Source organism: Heteronotia binoei, chromosome 10 (genome assembly GCF_032191835.1).
Source record: "Heteronotia binoei isolate CCM8104 ecotype False Entrance Well chromosome 10, APGP_CSIRO_Hbin_v1, whole genome shotgun sequence".
Taxonomy (NCBI): Eukaryota; Metazoa; Chordata; class Lepidosauria; order Squamata; family Gekkonidae; genus Heteronotia; species Heteronotia binoei.
This window is the reverse complement of record NC_083232.1, coordinates 72,122,466-72,145,246: the sequence shown is the minus strand read 5'-3', so window position 1 is coordinate 72,145,246 and position 22,781 is coordinate 72,122,466. Positions and strand designations below refer to the sequence as shown.

General features: G+C 49.5%; 1 protein-coding gene across 2 annotated transcripts in view; it reads right to left on the bottom strand.

The window, feature by feature from the left end:
- The window catches only part of FYCO1 (FYVE and coiled-coil domain autophagy adaptor 1), a 67,429-nt gene that overhangs the window by 30,251 nt on the left and 14,397 nt on the right, over positions 1 to 22,781 (bottom strand). For both annotated transcript variants that reach the window (XM_060248902.1, XM_060248903.1), the window contains exons 4-10: positions 22,450 to 22,575; positions 13,580 to 13,686; positions 12,599 to 12,742; positions 10,264 to 10,357; positions 5,792 to 8,398; positions 2,579 to 2,671; positions 1,780 to 1,898 (exon numbers count right to left, since the gene is read on the bottom strand). In XM_060248902.1, the coding sequence (XP_060104885.1) occupies positions 1,780 to 1,898; positions 2,579 to 2,671; positions 5,792 to 8,398; positions 10,264 to 10,357; positions 12,599 to 12,742; positions 13,580 to 13,686; positions 22,450 to 22,575 (3,290 nt within the window). The remainder of the gene's footprint in view (positions 1 to 1,779; positions 1,899 to 2,578; positions 2,672 to 5,791; positions 8,399 to 10,263; positions 10,358 to 12,598; positions 12,743 to 13,579; positions 13,687 to 22,449; positions 22,576 to 22,781) is intronic.

Here is a 22,781-nt window from a genome sequence, read left to right as displayed (position 1 = left end):
AACTTAACAAAAGCTCTACTAGATTTGATCAAAGGTCTGCGTGGTCTTCCATCCTGTTTTGCACAGGGACCAACCATATGCCTCCAGGAAGTCTACAGGAAGGGCTGAACTGCTCTCTCCAGTATCTGGCACCCAGTCAACAGAATATGGAAATCAGCACCATAAAATATTTTAAAATGTTTTAGCTGTATTTGCTGTTTGAAGTTTTGAAGTTCTGAACTGTTTAATTGTATTTATTGTTTGAAGTTTTGAACTGATTGTTAGTCGCCCTAAGTCCACTTGCGGAGAGGGTGGGATATAAATTAAAGGTAATAATAATAATAATAATAACCAGCACGCCTGGTTCTCTCCAGTTGGTTCAAATGCAACAAAGGTATTTTAAAGAGCTTGTGCGTGACTCAGCATGTCACTTGGGGTGGGGTGGGGGAGTATTAAACATAATGCTTTAAAAACCGTGCCATCAGCAAATTTGATGGGAGATACAAAGTAGACACATGGTCATACTCGAGCGTTCACATGATATTCATATACAGGTACCAAAGACAGATTTCTTTTAGCCCTGATTTGTCATGAATCTGTTCTGTAAATGTAGGCTAAATCCTGCTAAGTGGAGGTTTGGACACACCCCTCCCCTTTGCTTATACTCAAGAGAAATGTTATTTTGCAATGATCATTTGTTGAAAGCAATTATATCCATACAGAATGGATGTTCAACTGATGATGCTGTTTCCCTCCCATTCTGAAACCCCGTACATAACAAAGTTTGAGTCCAGTGACATCTTTAAGACCAACGAAGTTTAATTCTGGGTATTAGCTATTGTGTTTAGGCACACCAAAGCTTATACTCAGAATTAAACTTTTTTCTATTGCTTCAGACCAACAAGGCTACCCATCCGAAACAGTACATAACAGACAGACTTTGTGTCCTTTAAAATAAAGAACTGAAAATTTGGCGCCAAAGCATCCCAAATATAAACTACATGACCCTACCTATACACATTAAGTCCACTGGAATCCATCTGCCTCTTCTGCATCATATTAGCTTGTTCCTGTTAATCCTAGGGACAGGCACTCAATGCTTTTTGCTTGACAATAAGCACGTCCTGTTCAGCCATTCTGTGGTTTTGGAGATTTCAGAGATTGCCCACACACTTGCAAGACTATTTTCACAGCCTTTAAGGGATAGAGACTTCAAACAGCAAACCAGAAAGCAGCAATTCTCAAGATGCTGTATTCTGCAGCCAATACCAAGGTGCTGTATTCTGCGCTTGTGAGGTAAGATGACAGCTCTGATGATAGAGCTTTTCCAGGACTACAAAACCCCTGATTCTTTCTCAGCCACCACACACATCAGCACCATTTAGGGAATGGGGAATATTTATTAGGACTGCAATGTCCTGGTATCCTGTGTAGGTCCTGGTTGTTTTGAGAAGCACTTGAACCGTTTTCGCACACAGCTCACCTCGCAGTCACAATCCTGTTCTCTCTGCAGCGTCTGGTTGGATTTCCCACCATCTGCGCTGAAGTTACAGGAAGTGCCGCAGCTTTTGCGTAGCAAACGTAAACGGCTAAAACCCAGTTTATGTTTGCTATGCCAAAGCCGCGGCACTTCCTGTAACTCCGGCACAGATGGTGGGAAATCTAACAGACACTGTGGAGGGAACAGGATTGTGACTGCGAGGTAAGCTGTGTGCGAAAACGGTATTGATTTTACTACATGGCATGTACCAATTTACAACAACAACAAAGAACATTCAAATAGCAAAGCCACAGTCTAACCTTTCCAGGTCTGCTTTCAATTGTTCTACCTCCTCTTCTTTTTTTTGCTTGGCAGTTTTATACTCGGTCACTTGATCCATGGCAAGGTCTAGTTCATGGCTTAGCTCTCTTTTGACAGCCTTACAAAATAATAAAAACAAATGGTAAGATCTAATGAGGGGTACTTTTTAAATTCAGAACAGAATTTTATTATGAAGAGAATTCAAATCCATACATAAACTAATAAAGAACTCCAAACAGAACTTTCAGGACATTCTCCTACTACTAAGGGCCTAAATGGAAAGGGGGGAAAAGCCACCTTGTAGATGTTCAGAAAAATAAGTTTTTCCTATGTTTTTCCCAAAATGACTACTAAAAATCCACATTAAAGGAACTTCTATATTTGCGATAGCCACCAATCATGGAAGCAGTGATGCTACGGAACTCAAGTAACATTTGGGCAGCCAAAATAATAGAAAATCAGAGCCTGAAGGACTGCATGAGTTCTTCAGTCTCCAGCTCTCCACTGTTTTGGGCTTCCACAAGAGTGAAACTTACCCCATCCTACTACTTCAGGGATCCCCAACCTTTTTTGAATCTGCGGGCACATTGAGCAGAACAGCTCTTTGAGAACTTGTGTCTGACTCAAGGTCACATCAGCAGGTGCATGTGGAGAAGTGGGGAATCAAACCCAGTTCTCCCAGATAAGAGTCTGCACACTTAACCACTATACCAAACTGTTTCTTTAGAGAGTTAAATGTAAACAGTGTTGACACAAATGCTCCTGTGCGTTCTTCTTGTAATGGGGCCCAGGGCTGACCTGCAACTCTCTGAGTGCCTCTTCTGCTGCGTCTGCTCGCCGACTGGGCTCTTCAACTTGCTGCTTTAATTTTTCACATTCTTCAGTGATGGCCTGGTAGGATCCATAAAACACTCATCAGCAACTATGATTCTTTAAAAGGCATCCTCACTTCAACAGCAAAACTATTAGTGGGCTGAAGTTTCAGCTTGTGGGTGGGAGAAGCAAAGCTGTAATACTGAGTTCAAAGAAGTATAACATAAACTGGAACCAAGTAACAAAGGATAAACCAAAAGAGGCCTCTAAAAGACTGACACACTTTATGGATGTTCCTTAGTAAGATTTCTGTGGTTGTCTTCAATGGAAACTGGAATTCAGTGGATCTGTTCAGTTGATTGTACTGGTTACACATGAGGGAAGCGGGCTCAGGGCCTATCAGCTTGCCCAGGGGAAGCCCCTTTCCTGCCTGAAGGACTCAAACACACATAAACACATGTATAGACATTGTTTGAACAAAAGCTAAGCAGGCTCCAATTGTGTGGCCACTTTCCGTCGACTTTATGCAGGGTATCAGTGTCTAAGCTGAACACTGAATACAGAGCTCAGATGTGAGGTGGAAGGCCGTCCTATTCCCCTATAGTTCTTAAGTGGTAAGTTTGTGGCAGTACAGTGGCATCAAGCCTAGGAGAACTCTGTCTGTTTTCTGGGGAAAACTATTTCAATGGGCAACCTGTTGAGAAACACCAGCCTTGCTTTACTGAGCAATGACCTTACGGTCAGGAATACTACTACGCATCTGATGCCATTCTAGCCAGATTTCAAAATGGAAGTGACCTCATGCAATAATATACAAATCTATGAAGACAATAAATAAAAATGAGCATCATGCAAAAGGAAGGGTATTGTGACTCATCAAAAACCGACGAGGAAAAGGGACCCAGGGGACTCCTAATGGCTACGATCAGAAGTACTGTCTTTGTTCCTATGTGAGAATACAGTAGTTCCAATGGATCGTGCCAAAGACCCATCCAGGCCAGCATTCTGATTCTTGTACTACCCAGCCAGGTCTGTAGCTAAAGGGGCATGTGGGCATGCAGCCCCCTCCAAACAATGCCATGTCCCTTCTCTAAATTCCCAGCATTCATTTTTAAGACAGGAAAAGTTTCTACCCCCGTAAAAACAGTTCCCCCCTCCCACTAGAGGAGGGGAAGCTGCAAGAAAGCGTTGAAGTTCCTCTGCCAAGAGAGAGAACATCTTACCAACTGACCTGAAGGGCTACTGCACTGTACACGACCAAATAACTGAGAGAGTATAATATACAGGCAGTCTTGAACCCTGAACCCTATCACTTCTCACTACATAAAAAAAGACTGGGGATATAAGCAAAATAAGTCTGATTAATTAAATAGATTTACAGTGGCTCCCAACCTTTTTAGCACCAGGCACCGGTTTTGTGGACGACAGTTTTTCCACTGCCGGGGGAGGAGGCAGCGTGGGGTTTCCCCCCAACACCCGCCTGCACCTCGTACCTGCCCCCCAGGGGTCTTTGAATGGGGGGGGGGAGACTGGGGCTGCTTCTGCTGCCTCCCTACTAGGTAGGCGAAGGAATAGATGAAGGTCACTGCCGCTTTGTCCTTTCCAGGACCTCGGCAGACAAAAGAGGTGGTGTGGCCTCACTCCGAGGCTGCCTTTCCTGCAAGGGGAGGCAACCTCAGAGCAAGGCTGCACTGCCTCTTTCATCCGCCTGGATTCTGGGCAGGCGAAAGGGGTGGTGAGGGGCCTCTGCCTCGCTCCACGGCCTAGTTGCTAACAGGTCATGGACTGGTACTGGTCTGCAGCCCGGGGGTTGGGGACCCCTGAAATAGAAGATGGCCTACTTCCAGTGCCAAGAGGGAGCGAGGAAAGGAGAGACATACAGACCGATGGCTGGGTACAAAGGAAGGAGTTTCTAGGTTGGAGGGGATAACCTGAAAACAGAAAGAACTTCTGGCATTTCCCATTTTGCTCACCCAGTAACCAGAACTATATCTTCTAAAGCAAAGAAACAAAACAGGAACTAAAGCATAAAGCAAAGTACGTTCCTGCTTCCCTTAGCTGAAATCCCAGTTTCAGGTTGTTCAGAATGGCACATTTCCACTTCTACATCTACACTAACATTCCTCCTCCAGTTAGTTAGAGGTTTCACAGTTACTGACACATAGCCAGATGAAGCATTGTTTGCTGACAATACTGTGATAGTGGTTTTGTGTTTGTGAAGTGTGAAAAAACCCCAAACATTTAGACACATTCATCAGGTACAACTTCTCTGTTTTGAATGGAATATCTAGCAGTGCATACTAAAATCAAGGCCTAAATCAGCATTCGGTCAAGTTAGTCCTCAAAATATAATTCAATTCCTATTCATACATTGTCACTTGATGCATATCAGATTCAGATTTTGCTGTTTCAAGTTGACTGACATAGAGGGTAGGAAGACAAAGGAGAAGTGTCTCCTGTACAAGGCAGCAAAACCCGCCCCCTCCGGCTTTATAGCCAGCTCTCAAGGCAAGAGACTTTGCATCGGTCAAGGCTACTTTAAGAAGAATTTAGGGAGTCAAAACAGCCAGTACCGGTGACTAACTTCCTTCTTAACAATGTGGCTACCAGCCAGCAAAACATCTGACAAAACAAAGATAATAAAACTAAAAATAAGATAAAACACTCTGGGAAGTGGAGGACAGCCACAGCATTGTTTTCAGCTCAGCTGGGACTGGAAGTCAAGAGGGTTCTGATGACCCAGCTAGTGACTATCTTATCAAGATAATCAGTTCTTTTCTAGGTCAACCAGTCCTATTAATTCTCTGAGCATCTATGGCTTATCTATGAAAGAAGCAAATCTCTGCTTTTTGAAAGTAGTATTCAGCAGTGGACCATTCTACTAATGCTTTATTTTTTTTTTAAATCACCCAGTTTTCATCCTCCCATTGCTCTCTGCTAACCATGGTGCTATCCTCCAATGCAAGGTACCTCTTGCAAGAGAAGCAGATCTCCCCTCCTCCCCCACCATTCTGCTGACCTCAGGGAGCTGCCCCCCCACAGAAGAAAGGAGAGAGGGAAGATCCTCAGACAAGCTCATTGAACAAGGGTTCATGCAGGTTCATGCGATGTTACAAACCACAAACGGGATGAACCTCCATTTTCCCAGTTTGTGCCCACCCCTAGTTCTAACATGGAAGGATCAGATTGTTCACTTACTTTAAATTTTATCTGGTAGTTAATAATTTCTGTGCTCAGCTGGAATTTCACTGCCGAAAGCTCCTCTTTCCTGGTCTCTTGCAAACTCTGGGCCTGTCGCTCAGCCATCTCCAGCTGAGTTTGCAGGCCAGGTACAGCTGCCACACAACTCTTCAATTCCTTGAGTTTCTCTTGGAGTTCTCGGTTCTCCTGGCTGAGCCTCGAGAGGTCAAGCTGCAGGGCCTCTTGTTCCCTGGCTGCTGTCGCTTCAGCGGCCTGAAGCTTTCCTGTGACCTGGGACAGCTTCTCTTCTGCTTCTGACTTTTCAGATGTCAGCGTGCAGATCTGGATGCCAAGTTCAGCCATCTCAGTGTTGGTCCTGTAGAGAACCTCTTTGATTTCCATGTTCTCTGCGCTAACCGCTTCCAAACACTGCTTGGCCTTGGACAGTTCCTCAGTGAGGCCCAGAAGGTTCCTCTCCAGCTCGGCCTTGTGATGGACTTCCTTGTCCCTCTTGTCTTTCAGTGTTTCCTCTTGATTTCGGCAGTCCAGCAGCTCCTGCACCTGGGTTCTGTTCAGCAGTTCGTTTTGCTCTTTCAGCTGCTGGACCAGTGCCTTTTGCTCATTGAGAAGAGTCTCTCCAACATCCAGTCTGCCTTGCAGTGTCTGCTTCTCTGCAGTCACTTGTTGAAGCTTGGCATGAAGGTCTGCACGTTCAGCATGGAGCCTCAACACCTCTTCCTGGTTGATGCACAGCTGCTCCTCAGAAAGAGCCAGCCTCAGGGCCAGTTCTTTGGATTCTTTCTCCTCACAGGCTACTCCTTCCAGCTGGGCTTTTTCTACAGCAGCCTTCAGAGAAATGGCAGAGTCAGTCGCCTGTGTCTGAGGGACAGTTTTTTCCACATCTGCCTTTTCTGCCTCAAGGCCTTCTGCTTTTTTCCTGTAGCTCTCCACCTCTTCTTGTAGCTGCTTGAGCTGGCTCTCCAAGGCTTGTAAAGCATTATCCTTCTCCTTCAGCTGTAGCCGCAGTGATTCCTTATACTGTTTCAAAGAGGCCAAGCCTTTTTCCATTTTCAGGCCTTGCTCTTTTGTGTTCTCTTGCTCTGCTTGCAGCACAGCCAAAGTCTTCTTGATTGTTTTTTCTCTCCGTATCAGATCTTGGTAATCGGACTCCATGTTGTGCAGCTTGTCTTGTAGAGTTTGGTTTTGCTTGATGGCATTCTGCAGGTTTTCAGCAAGCTGCTGGTTCCGTTCTCGGACTTTCTTTTCCCTTTCATCGACTTCCAGCACGGCATCAAACATCTCACCTCGGAGCTCTTTCTCAAAAGCTGTCAGCTTGGCAAACTCAGCCTCTAAAGAAGATTTTGACGTGTCCATCTCCCTTTGTCTGTCCTCTAAGTTCTGATTGGTTAGTTTCAGCTTCTTGTTTTCCTCACAGACATCGGTCCATGAGGAATTTTGCTGCCTCTCCTTCTGCTCCAGGCTTTCTACTGATTTGATGAGATAGTCTCTGTCAGAAACAAGCTCTCTCTTTTCCTCTTCTAAACTTGCCACCTGTTCAGTTAGTTTGGATAGCCGATTTCCCAGCAATGCAAGTTGTTCTGTCAAGTTCTTTGCTTCCTGCTCCATTGTTGTTCTCCTATAGCTGAACTCCTCCTCAAGCCTCTCTCTCTCTTTCCTTTCCTCCTCAAGATGCTTTTCCAAGGACCTGACATGAGCCAATGAATCTTCCAATTTGATCTGAAGGTTGGCTACCTCAGTGCCTTTTGCTGCCAGCTCCTTCTCAAGGTCAGCCGTGTTCCTTGCCATTGTTCCCAACGTGCTTTGAAGTTTTCCAGATCCTTCTTCAGAGCTGGCAGGGAGGCTCTTCAATTTAGACTCAAGCTCCTTCTGTGCCTGCTCTTTCAGGTTCAGTTGCTCCTCCATGATTTTGAGCTGAGCAAGGTGTTCATCATGCAACTTCTGAACATCAGCTTTATCCTTTTCTGCTTTGTGGAGCTTGCCAAGTAACTCCTCAATCATCAGTGCAGACTCATCTTGACAGGCAGCTTGATGTCCTCTTTCATCCAGAAATGCTCTGGTTTGGGAAACAAGCTCTTCATTCTTCTGTTCTGCTATCTTCAGTTTGGCAGTCAGCTCCTCGATGCAGGTGACCTTGGTGCCCACAAGAGTCCTGACGCTCTCCAGCTCTTCATTCAAGAGAAGCAACTTGGAGTCAGAGTCCTTTTTACTGGACAGCAGGTCCTCAAGTCTTGTGGAGTATTCCTTCTGCTTTTCCTGGGAGTTCAGTTCTAAGGCCTGCAAGCACTTCTGCAGGTCTTGAACAGTGTCCTGAGTGCAGTGAGAAATCTCGTGTTGTTTCTCAAGCTCTCCCAGCATTTTTGTCAGCCTGAAGTTTTCCTCGCTGAGATTGCTGCTCTTCTCTCTTTCAGCCTGTGCTTGCCCTTTCTCAAGGCTGATGGCTGCCTGGAGCCCCCAGTTTTCCTTCTCCAGATGCTGTATCCGATCCCGAAGTTCTTTCTGTTGCATCTCTGCCTGGTCAAGCTCTGCACGCATCTCATCAAGGCCCTCAAGGGGTTCTGTGTTTAAACAGTTATTCCCATTGGGACTGGAAGGCATCTCTTGGGTCTAAGAGGAGCAAGAGGGGGAAAAATGAAGAACTTGAGTGACAAGAATAATATTTTTTAAAAGCTATACTTTCAACCAATCACAGACCAGTTTTTAAAAAGAGAAGTTCTAACAATCCGGAAAATTTCCATAGCATTCAGGTAAAGAGAGCATGAGACACCAAGGTCTCCTAATTACATAGGGTCACACCAGTATAGAGTACACAATGAGCTCAGATACTTGGGAAACTCACATAACCAATCAGAATGAGCGCATAAAGGCAAATCCCCCCTTTTTTCCTTCCTCCCACCTCATTTCCCCTTTTTTAAAAAGCCCAACAGTGACAGATTGTACAATGCTATAAACACCTCACAGACAGACATTGGTAACAATTGTACAATGTGTTGGAAATGTGGGCAGGCCATCAGGCACCCTGCCCATTGCTGATGGTTGTGTAAGAAATCCAAATAATCTGGGGAATTGATAACAGAAAGTATCCTTACAATGCTGAAAGCTACCTTAACCTTTGACTCTCAGAACTGCCCGTTGACTTACTAGGGAGCAGTTCCTAGAAAGCAAAAAATATTATTGTTCTGTATGTTAGTAGTTTGGCTTTGCAAAAACACCAGAAAGCACTAGTTTCAAAGGATAACTTGTCAAAATTGGGATTGATGGGTACAGAATAAGATTCTGGCTTAAATCCATGTAAAGTGCATGTAAAGGAGGAACATCAAAAAATCTAGTATGAAAACTAGAAATGGTGCAGGGCACTTTGGAACACTAAATTATCTAATCTTTTCTCATTGTTCTAAGAAACGTTATCTCTCTACATGTTATAAAACTGTACCTATGTTCATGTTATATTTTACATTACTCTCTCTATGCGTACGTGTGTGTAATTTTTAAAAAACTGAAAAAATTCAAGCAAACAGCCTGGAAGAAATAATGGACAACAAGATGAATAGAGTGGAGTGGAATGGAATTCAACAGAATAGAACAATATAGAACAGAACAGAACAGAATAGAATAACTGAATTATTATGTAGACATGAAAATATTAAAGAATACAATCCTGAGCAGCACTACACCCTTCTAAGTCAATGGAAGTCAACAGATTGAGAGGGATGTAACTCTACTTAGGATGGCACTGCAACAATGTCACCCAAAGAACCTTTCCTTGTGAATAAGCCCCATTGAACAGGCCTGAGTAAGATCCTGGGCAGAAATGCTTAGGATAGCTTTCTTAAACTATTATTCCTAATAAGTGTTTTAAGACTCCTGTAATTAATTGTTCATAAGCCGTTTTCTGTCTTAAGAGACCTCCTTCTTTTGTTATTTGTTCTTTCTCTTTAGATACCATTTGATAGTATATATTAATCTATTATTCCTGTTGCACAGTTGAAGAACTCTACTGAGCTGACCATCAGCTTTGAATGGGTTCACTGCTAAATACACGTGCAGTTATATGTAAAGGTAAGGACTGAACTATTGCTGCAGTTGTAAAGAAGTATTTATTAGAAAGTTCAAACTGAAGGCCATAACACCACTCAAGGCAGCCCACAAGAAGGGTACACACACTAATACAACATCACAGCACAACAGATAAACCAGATAAAAGCAGATAAAAATCCAACCACAAAAACCAAGATGTTAAGAAGCAGCAGATAAAAATGCAGTGGTTAAAATGTAAGACACTCGAAAAGAACTAGAGAAGCTACATGGCTTATCTGTGTTTAAAAGTGCAAACTCCCCCCTCCCAACCCAGACTGGACTTTACCTAATGCGGGCATAATCTGAACGGACGTGCAGTCATTTGTTGCGCATGCACTCGCTCGTTGTGCATGCACTCGTTGGGTGCACATGCACTCATTTGTAAATACAATTACCTGCAAGTAGCTGCTCACCAAACTACTCATACTTGAACTGCGGCTTGGAGGCTTCCACAGATAAGCTGAGGAGCCATATGAAGACAAAGTTCTCCTGAAAACAGAAGAGAAAGAAGGACAAATAATCCTTGAGTAACAGGGTGGCTTCAGTCTACGCCAATCTATTCTTGGTTATTGAGTCCAACGCAGGATCAGTGTGGGCCGCGCGGTCAATGTGGGTGATTCCGCACTTTGGCAGAGAAGGGGAAAGCAAGGCATGTTTCTGCTGAGCACTGCACCCCCACCCTAAGGTTGTGGTATCTGCTGTGCAATAGGCCCTTATAAAATGACACTCTATACAACTGTGGAAGGTGCCACTCACAGAACTGAGCTGTCAAGAGCACACTAAACCAGTGTGATGGGTTAGCATTTTTAAAATAAAAAAAAATTCCTTCCTACATTCCATCATAACTTTTAAGATCAACTAAGATCATCTTTTCAACTGTACAACATTCAATCATCTTTTCAACTGTACAACAAAGGTAAAGAGATAAGCTCTAAACATATGCCAAAGTCTGGATCTGAATATTCTCATAAGCAAGCATTATCAGATGAGTGTTTCATATCGTTTCACACAGTGACCAACTAACTGCCCTGGAAGGCCAAGAAACAGGGCACAGAGGCCAAGGCATATACCTGATGTCACCTCCTAGCACAGGGGTTTACTTACTCTAGTGGATGTGATGATTCCCATCTACTCACCATAGCTAGTAACCATTTATGGACCTGTCCTCCTTAAATCTGTGTGATCCCCTTTTAAAGCCATCCATGCTCATAGCTGTCACTATGTTACTGGCAGTGGGCTCTACCATTTAACTACTCACTGAATGAAGAAGTGATTCCTTTTGTTTCTCCTGAATCTATTGCCCATCAACTTCATTGGGTGCCCTGGATTTCTAGTATTGTAGGCAAGAGGGGGAAAGTTCTCTCTACTTGTTTTTTTCATCCCATGACTGCTTTTATAAAACTATGTTGCTCCCCTCTCTTAGTCATCTTCTCTCTAAACTAAGAAGTCCCAGAATCTCAAGTCCAGGGGAGTCAAACTCATTTGTTAGGAGGGCCGGATCTGACACAAATGGGACTTTGTGGGGCAGGGCCATGAGTGCCATAAAATATGTCAGGTAGTGGAGATATAAACTTTATAATGGACAGAGACAAACCCAATTAAAGATATCTTTTAAAACCTAAAATACAAACATGCTTAAAACTCTTCCAATGGTTTAAGTTGGAAAGGTGGGGGACTAGTGAAATTTGGCAACGCAATTTTTAAAATAAAACATCAAGAAAAAGCACAAGGCTCTGACTCTGTGGAAACAATGAAATGGCATTGTAAACTTCTCCCCACCAGTCTACTCGGATTGGCAAAGCCTTTCCGGTATAATATCCCCCTTTGGCTGTGGGTTCCCACATTAGAGTACTCACTAGGTTAGGTCCATTCAGGAGAGATAAGCAGGCTGAAAGCAACAACCCTTGTTTGCAAGGACACAACTCCAGAAGTATGAGTTTCAGCTAGGTATAGGAAAGCTGAAAATGTAACCATCTCCACTCCATTTGAAACCATTGAAGAGTACAGACAAAGCTGCAAGGAAAATGTGGAATGGATCTTAAAATCCAATCCACGTTTTCCTTGCAGCAGCCAGCAAAGAAAGGCAGGAAGAACCTGGGACTCATTCTGCAAGCTTCAAAGGGTTCTTCAAAGAACCTTTGAAGCTCCCAGGCTGAAACTGAAAGAGTCTCAGCCTGGAAGCTTCAAAGAGCCTGGGAGCTGTAAGAGCCTGAGAGCTTCAAAGGGTAAGGACAGGAGGGGGAGGAGGGAGAAGAAAAGAGCCCCGCGAGCCAGATCAAAGCCTTGGGCGGGCTGGATCTGGCCCATGGGCCAGATGCTTGACACCCCAGCTTTAGCCAGTCCACATAGGGAAAGTATTTCAATGGATTTTGCAGGCCATCCAGGACAACTGGTTGGCCGCTGTTTGAAAGAAGATGCTGGACTAGATGGACCATAGGTCTGATTCAGCAGAGCTTTTCTTGTGTTCTTGTTATATTCAACATCTTAATCATCTTGGCTGCCCTCTTCTGTACTTTTTCCAACTTTGCAATATCATTATGTGATAACAGTGATCAGAACTGTACACAGGACTTCAAATGAGGACACAGCATAGTTCTGCCAGTGCCATCTAGTTACCAATTTATACATTTTAATGTAGTAAAAAAGACTGCATTTGGTTTAAAAATACAGCTTATGAGAGCACTTCTAGTTTAAACAAGGAGCATTTTAAATCTAACTGGTTTGTATTACCTGGCAAAGGTGGGCCATGCGGTGTCTAAGTCATAGCCTCTAGATGCCAGGTCAAACTGAACTTCAGTTAGTTCATACAGTTGCCCAACAATGTCAGAACTCAGTTTAGCATTCAGGAAAGGACTTCTTGCATAGTACCAGTCACTAAAGACACAAGGATGGAGATCACGATTAATAAGCAAAAAAGCAGACAGCTTCAGCCAAAAATTACATCTATCCTCCTCCTCTCTGACAACAGACCAAAATGCCCCTCCTCCATGTTCTTCTGGGGTGAACAAACAAAAACCATTCCCCTCCTGTCAGTGGAAATGTTATGTGGTCTCCAACTCTGTACCTCTAAGTCTCAACAATATTTTTTTAAAAAGTGATTTCAATGGAATTGCCATCTTCTTACCACTCCTAAGCAGACTTGTTTAAAAAGCTATCTACAATGAATAAAACCAATTTATCCAAAGGGCACACAAACAACAGTAGCGAGATAGAAATGAAGTAAATATATAAAGGGGGAGATCATAGTTTCCTAGCTGAAATTCGCTGGGAAATGTGACATCCTTACAACAGAAGCACAACCTGCAAGCTGGGGTATGTGCAACAAAAGGTAACAACTGTATATTTGATTGCACGTCTGCATTGGCTCTGTGTTAAGTGTTTTCCTATTTCTACCAGCTGGTGCTTCACCTCTGCAATTCTAGCTACCATGAATGTATCAAAATTGTTTGATAGAACAATCCCATGCTTAATTTTTCCACTTTTATCTAATTGAAAACAATGGGACTGCACTGCAAGACATTCTCCTAGTAAAAAAGTGTGCTTTGCAAACTAGTAAATTCCTTTGGTAGTGTTCTATTTTTACATTTTATTCTTATTTATAGTACATAGACCACAAGCCTTTTGATAGAGACCCAATATTTTGTGGTACTATCTCATACCCATCATTTCATGGTACCATCACAATAATGTTGAATAAAATAACATTTTTACCTTGTTACTTTGGTATTCATGAAGCATTGTTGCAAAGTGTCTGCAAGCCTTTGGTGCATTAAGGAGTAACGTATGAATGCCCTTCCTTTGCCAAGGGATGTTCTTAGCTAGCGGGGGGGGGGGGGGAGGAAAACCATCATAAATAATGTACTTTTACAAACTGTACACATGCCGGAACCATACTTAATGCTTTCTAAATCATTCCAGCCAGCCACTGTTTAGCAGTAGAAATCATCAACCACTACATTCTTCTCTGGTTTTATATAGAAATAGACCATTGATCACATGAGTTTCTACACTGTCAATGTCCAAACACACCCCATTCTTCCTGGTGGGAGACTAGGGATGATAGGAGGCAAGGTTATTTATAAGTGGTAAACATAGAGGGATCTCTGGATCCAAAGGTTCCATTCTAATAACAATTGAGTCTTTCTTCTGTGCAAGAGGTGCGTTCCACCAGTGGCACTGTTAGCAGTACAGAACCTCTGGATCCAATCTATGGTGCAATTCTGGATCCAATCTCTGGATCCGATTCATATGCATAGACACAGACTTTGAGACTGTGATGTCAGATCAGAAAAAAAAACACCCAGAAATGAAGGCTGCAAGTGCAGTGGAAGAAGGGCAAGATGCAAGGACTTGACCAACTGCTTATTGAGAAATTTGGGGAGAAGGGGCCTAAAGCAGAAGTGATGTGGAGCTCATGAAGGAAACCCAGAAGGACTATGAAAGTGCTTTTGGAAATGCTGAGATACTTGGAAGCTTCTGTCAAGCCAAAACTGTATTTATTTACAAAACGTATCCCCTGCCTTTTCGCTCTCTTCAGGTCCATTAAGGTGCTGCAGTAAAATAACAGCACAAGCTGAGAACATAATGAAGGAAAGAAAAATCGGAGGTCAGAAATCTTCTACTAGCCCTTTCATTGGTGTCAATGTTTGCCCCAAATATAATCTACAACAACTGATTTTTTCCCATGAACGTCTTTGAATTCAAGTGAAGTTACATTTCAGCATTTCAGAGTTCAGTTGAGAATTGCCCCCAGAAGGACAGTGTCCCGCCCAGCCCGGGCAGGGACTGCGCGGAGGAGACCCCCCGGCGCCTGCCAGCCGCTCCAAGCCCCCGGCATCGCCCCAAGAGCCCCCCCCACCTCTCCAAGCCCCTGTGGAGGCCCCACCCCTCACCTCGACTGACGGGGCGAAAGCAGCCACCCGAGCGACGCCTCCCAGACGGCGAGCCCGGCTTCGAGTCCGTGAGGTCTGGCCGGGGCAAGACGCCGGAGAGCAAGAGGGAGAGCCATTCAGCTCGTCGCAGCACGAGACGCTCCCTTGCAGCACGCCGCTGAGGGCTGGGACGCCTGAGGCACGCCCAGTCAGCCCGGCCCCGACGCACCTCTCCTGGGCGTCTGGGGCTTTGAAGGGGGGAGGAGCCAGAGAGGGGCAGGTCCTGGGAGGGGGGAGGATGGGTCGGGAAGCATAAAAGGAGGGAGGGAGGAGGTCGCTGAGGAGAGCTGGCTGATGCGCAAAGAGGCTGCCTCGCGAGAGAGAGGGACAGGAGCCATAGCACAGCCAGGAGGGAACGGGGGCCTGCGGTGAAGTAACCCAGTGCCCACCCCCCTGTTTCTGAGACCTCCGGGGAACGCCCCAGAGTGCCCGGGTGGGGCAACGGCGACGCCGGGGGACCGGGAGGGGCACCAAAGACCTGACAACGTGGTGGAGGAGGCGGGCACTCTCCCGAGCCTAGGACGACCACGCCCCCATATTCCGGCCCCGCCCGGGTGGCACTCAAGCCGAGTGGCGACCCCAACCATTGAGCCGGAGTCCAGCGAGTCGTCGACGGACGAGTCAAGTGAGGACTCCGTGATACACGTGGGGCGGACCGCCGCCATGGACACTAACCCCGCCCCCGTGGATTTGGCCCAGTTTGGGCAGTGGCTCGCAGACCACCAGGCGCAGCTCCTACGGGAGGTCACCCAGCAGCAGACGGCGGCCCAAGCCACCCTCGTGCGGGATCTTCACCAGGCGCTCCTCGCCCGCCCGGAGCCGGTGGGGCCAACACCATTCGGCGCCGGGAGGAGCCCCTGGCCCCCTCTAACGAAGCTGGGGGCGGAGGACGATGTCGAGGCATACCTGGAAGCGTTTGAGCGAGTGGCTGAGGCCGCTCATTGGCCCAGAGAGCAGTGGGCCTTTATTTTGGGACCCTACCTGACCGGGGAGGCCCAAGCTGCCATGAAGGCCCTGGAGCGGGCTCAGGCGGCGGACTATACAGCGCTCAAGGCAGCCATCCTGGACCGCCTGGAGATCACGCCTGAGGCCCACCGCCAGAAGCTGCGTTCCTGGCTGCCTACGGGGGAGACGCGACCACGCTCAGCAATAGCGACCCTCAAGGATGCCGCCACCCGGTGGCTCAACCCCACCACCAGCGACGGGCGGCGCATCGTGGAGCTGGTGGTAGTGGAGCAGCTGCTGCAGGTGCTGCCGCCGCGTACCCGCCATTGGGTGGCCTGCTGGAAGCCAACCCGTCTCAGCGAGGTCCAGGAGCTGTGGGAGAACTTTCAGGCCGCCGACCACCGCGGCCTGCCCTTCCGCGCAGAGGGCGGCAAGCCAGGGAAGGGCTTGCCCCCACCCGGCGGACGGGCCGCCCCAGGAGCGACACCCGGGAGGGCGCCCGGGGCCGGAGACCGGGGGGGCCGGGCGCGGACGCCGCCGGCCCGTGCCACGCCGGGGTGGTGGAGGCCCGGAGCACGCCCGGCGCTACCCGGACTTGGTCTACGCCCCGGAGGCCGCGAGGGGGAGAAGGAGGGGCACCCGCCGCCGGAGGCCCGCCGTCCAGCAGGAGACATAGGGCCCTGCTTCACCTGTGGCCAGTGGGGCCATCTCAAACGCGAGTGCCCCCTGATGGAGTGCGACGTGAGCTGGGAAGAGTCCTGGCAGACGGCTGAGGCGGGGGCTCGCCCCCCCCCCTGGACGATCCCGGTGTCCTTGGGAGGGCGGCAACTGCAGGCCATGGTCGACAACGGCAGCTCGCTGTCTATGATACGAGCCCACTTGGTGCCCGCCCCGCTGCCTGTCATCCGCACCGCCGCCATCCGGTGCGTCCATGGGCACATCGAAAGAAGCCCGGTGGTGTCCATCCCACTGAAATACTTAGGCCGCTACTGGAGCGTGCCGGTCGCCAAAGTAAGCAGCCTGCCCTACCCAATACTGCTCGGGCGGGACGCTCCGCGTTTTGGCGACGTAGTGGAAGCAGCCAACCCCGGCCGACCAGGCCAGCCTGCCGGGGCCGGTTATGATGACGCCGCCCCCGCTGGGGAGACAGAGGACAGCGACCCCGGGGAGGGCCCGTCCAACGCAGAACGTCCCGTGGTGGGTGGCCGAGAGGCGTGGCCGGCGGACCCGCAGTTCGTGGAGGCTCAGGCCGAAGACGAAGAATTGGAGGCGCTGCGGCGGCACGAAGCAGTCCGAGACGGGGTGGTTGTAGACGAGCGCCGGAGCCGGCGCCTCCCTCGAATCATCCGGGAAGAGGGCGTGTGGTTCAGAGAGGTAAAAGGGCGGCTGGGCCCCGGGAAGCAGCTGTTGGTCCCTCACAGGTACCGGCCCGAGGTCCTGAAGGGCGCCCACGACCACCAATGGGCGGGCCACCAGGGGGTGAAGAGTACTCTGACCCGGGTGCTAGCCAACTTCTTCTGGCCTTCCGTAGCCCGGGAGGTCCAGGCCTACTGTCGCTCCTGCAGTATCTGCCAACGCCTCGCGTCTAGGGCCGAGCCGCAAGCCCCCCTAGCCCCCTTGCCCATAGTGGGGGTCCCGTTCGAACGAGTGGCTATGGACTTTGTCGGGCCCCTACCCCGCACCCCGCGTGGGGCCCGCTACATCCTGGTCCTCATGGACTACGCCACCCGGTACCCGGAGGCTATCCCCCTGCCCACCATGAAGAGCGCGGGCGTGGCCAGGGCCTTGATGCACTATTTCGCACATGTGGGGTTGCCCCGGGAGATACTCACAGACCGAGGCACACCCTTCACGGCGAGCCTCATGCGGCAGGTGTGCCAGGCGCTGCACATCAAGCAGCTCTTCACCTCCGTCCACCACCCCCAGACTGACGGGCTGGTGGAGCGGATGGACCAGACCCTGAAGGCCATGCTGAGGAAGACAGCATATGACCACCCCACTGCCTGGGACCTCTATGTGGACCCGCTGGTCTTTGCCATCCGAGAGACGCCCCAGGCATCCCTGGGGTATTCCCCGTTCGAGCTGCTGTACGGGCGGCAACCCCGGGGCATCCTGGGCCTGCTCGGAGAGCAGTGGGTGCAAGGCAGAGCAGTGCCGGGAGAGGCCCCGGAGGAGTACGTCAGGCAGCTGCAGGGACGCCTAGAAGACGTGCGGCGGGAGGCCCGGGAGAACCTCGCACAGGCCCAGGAGGTCCAGAAGAGGCGTTATGACAAGGGCGCTAGGGCCCGCGGGTTCCAGGCGGGAGACGATGTCCTGGTCCACAGGGGAGCGATGGGCCAGAGCCAGGGGGACCCGTGGCGGGGACCCTTCCAAATCACCCGAGTCCTGGGTCCCCTGACGTACGAGGTCCAGTGCGGGCCTCGTGCTCGCCAAAGGAAGACCCTCCATGTGAACAGCCTAAAGGCCTGGGTGCGGCGGGAGGCGCAGCCGGAGCAGGGGCTCGTGGCCGAAGATCCGGGCGAGCTCCCGGACGGAACCCTGCCCTGGACGACCGCGGGGGGCGCCGGGGGAGGCCCGGTGTTGGACGCCGCCCTCACCCCCAGCCAGCGACAGGAGCTGCAGAAGGTCCTGGCCGAGTGCCCGACGGTATTCTCCGACCAGCCGGGCCTGACCACCCTGGTCAAGCACCGGGTAGTAACCCCTGCAGGCCAGGTGGCACGCGCCCGGTGGAGGCCCGTCCCACAGAAGCGCTGGGACGTGATCGCCCGGGAGGTAAGGGAGATGCTGCGCCTCGACGTCATCGAACCATCACAGAGTGAGTGGCGCAGCCCGGTGGTCCTGGTGCCAAAGCCCGACGGCAGCGTGCGCTTCTGTGTGGACTATCGGGAAGTGAACAAACTGGCCAAATTCGATGCCTACCCGATGCCGCGGGCCGATATCCTAATCGACCAGCTGGGGGAGGCCCGGTACCTCTCCGCCCTGGACCTCACCAAGGGCTATTGGCAGGTGCCCATGCACCCGGCCGACAGAGAAAAGACCGCTTTCGCCACCCCACAAGGCTTGTTCCAATTCAAGCGCATGCCCTTTGGCTTGAATGGGGCTGCGGCCACATTCCAGCGGCTGGTGGACAAGGCCCTAGCCCAATGCGAGGGTTTCGCTCGGGCCTATATCGACGACATCGTGGTGTGCAGTCCCACCTGGGAGGCCCACCTGCTCCACCTCCGCCAGGTACTCCACGCCCTGCAGGCCGCCGGGCTCCACGCTAACCCGCGGAAAAGCCGCCTCGGCTTCCAGGAGCTAAAATATCTAGGGTTCCTGGTAGGGAAAGGCCAACTCCGACCCCTGCCCGAGAAGGTCGTCACCCTGGAGCAGCAGCCCCGCCCGCGCACCAAGAAGCAGCTACGGCGCTTCTTGGGGTTCGCGGGCTATTACAGCAAATTTATCCCCAACTTTGCGGCAGTGGCCACCCCGTTGACGGACTGCCTGCGGAAGGCGTGCCCGAACGTCCTCCAGTGGGGGCCAGCCCAAGACGCAGCGTTTGAGGCACTGCGTACGAGCCTCTCCCGAGACCCCGTGCTGAGAAACCCGGACTTCTCCCAGCCCTTTGTGTTGCACACAGATGCTTCGGGGACCGGTATCGGGGCAGCCCTGCTCCAGGGGGGCCCTGGGGACGAACGCCCGGTCCTATTCATCAGCCGCAAGCTCCTGCCCGCCGAGCGGGCGTACTCCACCGTAGAAAAGGAGGCCCTGGCGGTCAAGTGGGCCGTCGGGGCATTGAAATTCTACCTCACCAACAACCCTTTCCGGTTGGTGGTGGACCACGCCCCCCTGCTGTGGATGTCGAGGATGAAGGACTCCAATGACCGAGTCCTTCGCTGGTATATGTCTCTTCTCCCCTTTTCTTTCACAGTGCACCATCAAGCCGGGGCCGACCACCGCGTGGCCGACTACCTCTCCCGGGTCTTCGAGGAGGAAGCGGAGAAGCAAGGGACACGGGGGGGGGTGTGTCCCGCCCAGCCCGGGCAGGGACTGCGCGGAGGAGACCCCCCGGCGCCTGCCAGCCGCTCCAAGCCCCCGGCATCGCCCCAAGAGCCCCCCCCACCTCTCCAAGCCCCTGTGGAGGCCCCACCCCTCACCTCGACTGACGGGGCGAAAGCAGCCACCCGAGCGACGCCTCCCAGACGGCGAGCCCGGCTTCGAGTCCGTGAGGTCTGGCCGGGGCAAGACGCCGGAGAGCAAGAGGGAGAGCCATTCAGCTCGTCGCAGCACGAGACGCTCCCTTGCAGCACGCCGCTGAGGGCTGGGACGCCTGAGGCACGCCCAGTCAGCCCGGCCCCGACGCACCTCTCCTGGGCGTCTGGGGCTTTGAAGGGGGGAGGAGCCAGAGAGGGGCAGGTCCTGGGAGGGGGGAGGATGGGTCGGGAAGCATAAAAGGAGGGAGGGAGGAGGTCGCTGAGGAGAGCTGGCTGATGCGCAAAGAGGCTGCCTCGCGAGAGAGAGGGACAGGAGCCATAGCACAGCCAGGAGGGAACGGGGGCCTGCGGTGAAGTAACCCAGTGCCCACCCCCCTGTTTCTGAGACCTCCGGGGAACGCCCCAGAGTGCCCGGGTGGGGCAACGGCGACGCCGGGGGACCGGGAGGGGCACCAAAGACCTGACAGACAGTTCTCAGAATAAGAGGCAAGGCAGACATGGGCTGACTTCATTAGAGGGCAAATTAAGTGTGTCAGCCTATTCCCTATCTTGACAGTCAACACACCTGTGCATTTTGGATCTCTTCATTAGGAGATCTCCTCTATGGACTTCAAACCATAGTGCAGCATACTTCTTCTTCCCCTTCGCCCTTAGCTTTTGCTTGCACCTGAGCCAAGCACGGCAATTAACAGTTTTACAGAAACTGTTATTTTGTTTTCCATTAAATGCGTTTGTTGAAGTAGGGAAAAGGCTTAAGCCATTGGGTCGATTTTTAGGAAGTTTATTATGACTCAGTTAAGTGTGTGGTTTTTTTAAATTCCTGGCACAGAACAAAGCAAACTGAGTAAAAGTAGAAGTGACAGTATTTATGCATTACAAATATATGAGGAACAAAGAAAGGCAAACAGTGTTCAACATGGTTTTTTTTAACTGGCAACAAACCAACACTGCATAGTACCCAGCCTTAAACTAGAAGGACTTCCTCCAACCTAAAGGTACCTTTCTCCAACTGAAGAGGCACTTCTGTTGGAGGAAGGCTTCCAACTTTGCTCTGCAGAATACTAAGCTTCACCCTAGTATCACTGACCATGGTTTTCTATTGACTCTTGCGATTGGTGCTAGCAGTCCAGATGGGGTAAACCTACCATTGGCTTCAACTGCAAGGTGGAGCAGCAGTGTGGGGAAGCAAGTCTGAGAGCCACATTAGCCTTCTGCTCTTCTCATATCAATATGCAGGGCCAATGTGCATAGAGTGGCGGTGTAGCCAGGCCACTAAGTGCCAGCTATTGTATTATTTTCTGTATATGTGAGAAGGTACAGTCTTGTCAGGACGTACAAGCACTTGCCTAAATGAAGTAGGCAAACAATAAATCTGGGAATATGGTAATGATTGTGGCGGACAGCATTTCCTGTGCTTGGTGCATAGTTTAACTAATGCAATCATGGGAATAGCTGGTTGTCTGTTGGGTCACGTGACATCTCTCTGCTTGAGTATATACCAAGCACTGTCAGGACTGCTCATGCCAACAAAAAATGCAATAGTCTGTATGTAGTCTGAAGGCAAAAAAAGAATGGTGGGCTGGATTTTGTAGTAAGTTTTCACTAATGCAGGGGTGGCCAACGGTAGCTCTCCAGATGTTTTTTGCCTACAACTCCCATCAGCCCCAGCCAGCATGGCCAATGGCCAGCTATCACTGGCCACCCCTGCACTAATGGATTGGAGAAAGGAGATAATTTTTGCCAGTTCCCCCCCCACACACACACACACGCACCAGTGCTGTAGACCCGATTCTCTCCTCACGCATGCTCAAAGGTGCCCCATCCCCCAGAAGCAGTGCTCGAGGGATCATTTTAGGCTGCAGCAGAAAGAGGACTATAAGAAAATCCTGTTCAATTTACAGAAATGCATAGGTTTACCACAGGATTGACTTAGAATGAGCTGCATCCAAGCCACCATGGAGATATACATACGAAACAGGCTGTTCCTCGCATCACATTTCCAAGACAGCCTGTGCTCCTCAAAATGCATGGGGACAGAGTGGGGGTGCAATCTGGGAGTGAGTTGACATTGGGAAGGACACACAAGCAGAAATGACCCTTGCATCAGTGGAAGCAGACTGAGGATCCTACTCGGTATTCTTGCACAAAGCATGACACTTCCATTTTGCAGTACTAAACTACTATAAACAAATATATGACAAAATGGATACATGCATTAAAATATGCATTATCTTTTCTCTTCACATAAACTGCTGTTCCAGATGCTTAGATTAATAGGATTAATAAGTGATGACATAAATCCTCTACGTGCTTGGAGTACTAAGCCATAAGAACCAAGACCTCAAGAGCAAAAGGAAAGGCTTTTGGAATCTGTGAAGAGAATCAGTGCAAAGAAGCCTGGCTATCAACACCATCATGTACTTCAATTCTGCATCACTGTCTGTCCCACTGTTACTCTGGAGTGTCAGAACCATAGGTTGCCTGTAATGGCCAGCGAATCTGTGTCACTTACTTCTGAAATAGACTTGACAAAGCGTATTCCATCATTTGCTCCTTTAACCTTTGCCAGGCAGTCACAGAAATAATCCCAGTAGTCTTTCCTGTTTCCCAGTAAGGTGGACTTTTCCTTCTGGTCAAACTTTGGAACAGAAAAGGGAAAAAATGTAACTATTAATCAGTAATTCACCAAACATAATTTTCTTTCTGCATAAACATTAGGAGGTAAGAGAGGTGATGGGATTTCTGACAAAACCAAAAGCATCTGGGTGAACTAATGTGAACTATCAGTTTCAATTTGGTTTGCCAAGAAATGACTATCAACTCTTTGATAAACTGCAGTGCTTG